This window comes from Habropoda laboriosa, unplaced genomic scaffold (genome assembly GCF_001263275.1).
Source record: "Habropoda laboriosa isolate 0110345459 unplaced genomic scaffold, ASM126327v1 scaffold128, whole genome shotgun sequence".
Classification (NCBI taxonomy): Eukaryota; Metazoa; Arthropoda; class Insecta; order Hymenoptera; family Apidae; genus Habropoda; species Habropoda laboriosa.
Window position 1 is genome coordinate 686,735 of NW_017100281.1, and position 6,334 is coordinate 693,068.

General features: G+C 26.2%; 1 protein-coding gene across 1 annotated transcript in view; it reads right to left on the reverse strand.

Moving 5' to 3' along the window:
- Nucleotides 1–6,334, reverse strand: part of LOC108573605 (S-adenosylmethionine decarboxylase proenzyme) — a 13,785-nt gene that overhangs the window by 4,363 nt on the left and 3,088 nt on the right. The window contains exon 2 of the mRNA XM_017936067.1: nucleotides 2,923–3,009. Coding sequence (XP_017791556.1) covers nucleotides 2,923–3,009 — 87 coding nt within the window. The remainder of the gene's footprint in view (nucleotides 1–2,922; nucleotides 3,010–6,334) is intronic.

A 6,334-nucleotide genomic window follows, 5' to 3' on the forward strand; every position in this document is an offset into this window, starting at 1 on the left:
TATTTATTAATAACCGGAAATTTTTTTTTTTTTGATTCGATCTGTGGTAGCGCTTTCAAAGGTAATCTTTTTTGTTTTAAGTAAAATCCTTAAATTGTATTATATTGATTTTATAGTGTGCTTTTAGGACTAATCTAATAAGTTAAATGACATAACTTCTGATTAACTATTGACAAGATATTGTATTGTGAGAATATAGCGATCATATACCTAAAAAAACAAATTGATCACAAATAAATACTTGTTTACTTAGCTTGTTGAATGCATACTGAAAGATGCAATAATGAAAAATAAAAAATAGTGTTTTAGTAGGCTAGAAAATAATATTAAAGAAAATACATTTAATCTGATATTTAAAATTATATCTATTTTTGAAGTATGGTTTTTAACATTATATCAGTTTTAAACCTAATATAAAATGAAGTTATAATTAAAAATTATATACTAAATATAAATAACTGTTCCTTATTTATTCAGGCAGTTTAGAGTGATGTATGAAATTCCTAGAGAATCCTTATTAACATAGCAATGATAAGTTAGTATATGAGTTACTAAAATATTTTTCATTTTTACATAAATAATGGATTACATTATAAAGCAAATTTTATAATATTACGTTGCAGATAAGATAATACTTAAGCACAAAAGTCTACAAATCTATATAGAATAAGTAGTAAACTATATTTATATACAAATTATAATGTTGCAGCTACATTATTACAGTCAAACAACATAAACCTGCTTGTTACAAATCATATTTCAATTAAGAAAAAAGTCTGTCTTTAAAATATCAGAAATTTTTAAATCCTGGTTTAAGAATTTAAATTTACCTAAATGAACTTAACTGAAATCTGAATTTCACTTTTCAAACAATACATAGTGTTATTAACTGTGCCAAATGTTACTAAAGAGTCTAATTGTGAAATAGTATTTTCATTCTATTTCTAGTTTGCAAATAATTTATTGTTTAACAAACACGGAAGTTAATATATTAAGAACCTTATAATTTAATACTAGATATTTCATTTACACTTTTATTTAATGTTAAATTTAATACATTTATTATTTCTTAGATCCTTAAATGTTATTGAATCTAAAATGTTAACAAAAACAAAAATGTCTTGGATTAAATAATATTTTCTTAGTTATTTAATTGTGATACTTCACATTTAATTTATAAGAAATAGTTTTATGAATTACAGGTATTTTAACCATGTAAAGAATATGCTATAAATAACTGTAACAAAATTCTGTAATTAAAGACTATATTCAACAGAAATATGAATAACATTAAAATAAAACATAAATATTTGAACGTTGATAAGAAGAAACGTTCTTGGAATATTTGTTTCATAAATATCGCTACGTGTATTTTGGTTAGCATCCAATCGGATTTAATTTCATAAGCAAATAGCACTATTTAAGCTTTTCTAATGACTCATTAATAAACAGAATCTGTTTATGTCATTGATAAATCCGAATTTATTGTTACATACATTCTACGAATTAATATGATACTCGATAACACGAATACAGTTTAGGCAAACATACAAAAATGATTAAGTAATTATGCCTTCAACAAACAATATTAAAATCGGAAATTTGTTTAAACGTTCAACCCAATGCATTGTCTGTAATCATCAAACTAGCGAAATAGAAAGCAAACAAAAATTAACAAATATATGTATAAAAAAATTAAATGACTACTTCCGAAATTTAACAACTTCAAAATGTAAGTATTTGTATCACAAAACACCACGCGATTCAAATTATTTACTAAAAAATATTGTGCACGTATTATTATACAAAGTTTAAAACTTTAGAAAGGTATTGATAAACTTTATACATTTATTTTACCTAACTTCATGGTTTAGAAAAGTTGTTTATAATTTCTCTCAATTCAAACAAGTTTTATCTCGGTTCAAGTAAGTTTTCCCAATAAAAGTTTACAAACGCCAACGATCTACGAAGTGGCTTATAAAATACACGTGATGATATCCGGCTTTCCTTTGTTCTGTTTCTGTGTATTATATCGCTCTCTCTCCTCTTCTAGTTATTCAATTATATTTTGCTATATCTTAATATAACCTTAATAAAATGCGTTTTAAAAAAAAAGTATTTTGTTTCTTTAATGCTGTTCTTTATGCAAATATTCATAAGTTTATTATATAGCTTTACTGATATTAAAAAGCTTTGAATATGATAAAATTGAAAAAAGAGGAAATCTTTCCAATATTTATTGACATTTATAGAAAATTACCACGATAAAGTTAACGAAACATGTACTATACATTTATTAGTTAATTGCAATTTAACCCTTTGGCTGCCAGCGGGCCGATCAATCGGCCCTTGGTACCTATGCGAGAACTGCTAGGGGCCGAAGCATCGGTTCCGTGCGTTTACATTCAGATTATCGGTCAGATAAAAAATTCAATTAAATTATTTCGTTTATTCAGGTTAAAAATTTGCTTTTAGTTCGAAAAACAATATCGGTAACTCAGGTAAGAGATATTACTATAGAAAATACTTTTATATAATCTAAATATAAACGTTTACATTATTTATTATTAAATATTTTATTACACTACAATTGTATTCCATATCTTCTAAGTTTGAAGAGAATGTACACAAAAACTTTCCTCCAGGAAATTGACATTTTTTTCTTTATAAAGCAATTTATAGAAGCGTGCATATCAAATCGGCCCTGGCAGTCTTCGCATATACTGCGTAGATGGGCCTGGCAGTAAGAAGGTTAATAACTTTATTAGTGATTCATCAATTTATGGATAATTCATCCACCTATGATCAATCAGTAATGATCAATGTAGAATAAGAGAAATTTATTGTACGTACTGAATTCATAAATTAACAGTATGTAAAAAATTTTACATGTTTATTGTAATAAAATGTAATTTTTTTTACCTGAGGACATAAGCATCCACATGCTCGGTATGACAAATACTGATAATTTCACAACGAACGATTTTCAGTAAAGATTGCCATTTCCATCTGCAACAAAAATATTTCACTTTAATCAATTTTAGTTCATGTATAGATTTCTTTTAGATTTTACTTTAATCCCGTCACACAAATAAATTCTAAATATTGCTTATTGTTAATAAACTACTATTTTTATTAACATTCGCATTAAATACTCTACAAAAACATGCACTTTAATTTAATAATTCCTGTGTAATAAAATTATAATATAACGTTTTTTCAAACTATTGAATCTTATAACTTTCTTATTCTAATATTCTACAAAACTATATACTCAATTTTTTGTTTAAATTACAACTAAGTTTTGATTTTAATTTTCATTTTAGGATTATTTTACAAAACAAATTGTCGCGGTAATATTCATTGAAGTTTTTCTATAAAACTTGGTAATAAGAATAATAACGCGAAAAGTTAAAGCATGGTATTATTAGGTACCAACAATTTTTACCATATGTGTGAAATAACGCTAGAAAAGCGAACACGTGAGTTCTATCAATTTGTATATAGGTTAACGCTTCAACTATCGTCAACTCAGAAACGATAGAGTTATAATACTTAGCTTAAAAAAATAAAGATAGATATGTAAACTAATCGAGACCTTTAAATGGCATACAAGATTAATCGCTAATATATAAAGAAGCACGTTATCGCTTGATAGAGATTCTAAGAATATGGAAAACTCACATAATTTTGTCAGAAGAAGGAAAATGACTTCGACTAGTTAATAAGGCGAATGAAAGAAATCAGATAGGAAAATTAGTGAAACATATTTTAACATATCTTGATAGCACATTTTGGAGTTGAATTTGTAATTAATAAAACTAAATTTGTGACACAAAATTTTCGTTCATTTACAAGTAAACAATTGTAAATTTCATAAAAACTAAGTCATCAATGAATGCGTTCAAACTTTTTTCTATTTTAATACAAATATGGAAATCTTGTTATGTCTTATATTGATAATTAATTGAACATACAGGGTTGTCCACGCAACTTATTCACCCTGAATAACTTGTGAAGTATCCATTGTATGAAAAAATGTTTTATAGAAATGTTGTATGGTTTGGAGGGATACATTATGTAATGCATATCTTTTTTTTAGGTGGAGGCGTTTCGGAGATTTCAAGGTCAACTTCATTTTTTTAAATGAAATGCTGTATTTTTTTTATGCCAAAATATCGAAGAGCGTTAAATTTTGAGTAAAAAAGTACTGACCTTTATTAGCCGTAAACTTAATAATTAACGAATAATTTCACTTTGTTTCTTGTGGAAAATTTCTGTGGCTATCACGTTCACCAGATCTAACGCCGCTAGACTACTTTCTATGGAGTACATTAAAAGATATGGTGTATCGTGAACCACCAACAACACCCGAGAATATGAAAGAACGAATTCGTGAAGCATGTAGTATGCTTGCTACAGAAACAATTCAGAGTGCAGTTTCCTCGTTGATTAATAGATTACATCAGTATATTAATGTGAATGGACACCATTTCAAACACCTACGTTATTGAATGGAAGAAGTCTTACGGAAATCTTTGCTGGTATTGAATCTCCAACTTGATTTACGCACAGACTATTTTCAAGAAACAAAGTGAAATTATTCGTTAATTATTAAGTTTACGGCTAATAAAGGTCAGTACTTTTTCACTCAAAATTTAACGTTCTTCGATATTTTGGTATAAAAAATATAGCATTCTATTTAAAAAAACGAAGTTGACCCTGAAATCTCCGAAACGCCTCCGCCTAAAAAAAAGATGTATGCATTACATAATGTATCCCCCCAAACCATATAACATTTCTATAAAACATTGTTTCATACAATGGATACTTCACAAGTTGTTCAGGGTGAACAAGTTGCGTGGACCACCCTGTATATATGTATATATAATATGATCAATATATCCTAAACATTTTCATAGAACTTTAAGAAAAGACATATAACATAAAATGTTATCCCATGTTATCGTGAAAGATACTTCCTTAAAATTAGCTATCCTTTTGTCTATTTTGTTATTCTCACAATGTCTTAGTACTCGAACGTTTCTATTATTGCTACATTTCGTATGATAAACATTCACATGATAAATTTTATAAAAAGCATGTGCCATGCACATGTTGAAGGTGATAATTTAGTTTTCTTCATTTCTTAATATTATCTTTTTTATATTTTACACTGATCTCGGCTACCTAAACAATCCTGCTAAATTTTTACGTATTTCCCGATAATGACATATAATTCTTAATTATTCGAAACAACGTTTATTTAAAAAATCGATATTTACATTTCACGTTCGCGTTGAATTTAAATTTTTAATGTATCAACATTTACGATAGATAACACTTTAGTTTTATATGCAACCTACTAAAATGTTCAATGTACAAATACAATACTTCTATAAACTCAATTATTGTTTAATACAAATAACAATAAATATAAATTTGATTTTGAATTATTCTATATTTTATATAAACCCGTATATCTGAAATATTATTATGAAATCGAAGTGAAAAATTTACAATATTTCACAGAAAGAATTATTAATAACTTCGATCATAAATGGTTTTGAATAAAATTTATTTAATCATATAATGTTTTATTGTCATATAAAACATATCTTACAGATTTTTCATTTTACTAAAAAGTATTTGTAAAACTTCAAATTATTTAATTAACATCAAAAAAAGTAATTAAAATTAAATAAGCGTTTACAAACAAAATACATTCTCCCACGCAATCATTCATGCAGGTTTACATTTGCTGTAAATGTTCTTTCTTTGCAGAATTTGTTTCATTTTAATACACTTCTAAATATTATTTTGAAATATTAAAATTACCGACAAAGCATATTTTATTTGATCTCAATGCCTCTCTACAATAATAAATCTAATTATTTGAATAAAAGCATATATTATTCGCAATAATATTTGTCAAACGATAAAGATACTAGAAAAATGTTTGCAATAGAAATAAAATTTCATTCAAGAAGCAAGGAAGAAAGAACAAAAAGCAAAATTATTCCCAGCTATGTCTTTCCTGTTTATTGACGCTTGCCAACATGTACAGTTCATCTAATTATAAAAATATATAGTTATTCTAGCATCTAGTATTCGTATGTATATAGTCTCGCACAAGATAAATATACGTAACCAACGAAAAACGTCGTCAAAGTGCAAAGTTACTAAAATGTATCGAAAATTGCACTAATAAATTTATTAGTAGTTAATGTTAATGGTAATTAATAGCTGCATTTAATATATTGTTTAGTAATAAATACCACGAGTCAAAAGCAACTTTTGGCAACATCAATATCCATATTAGTTAAATAATAAT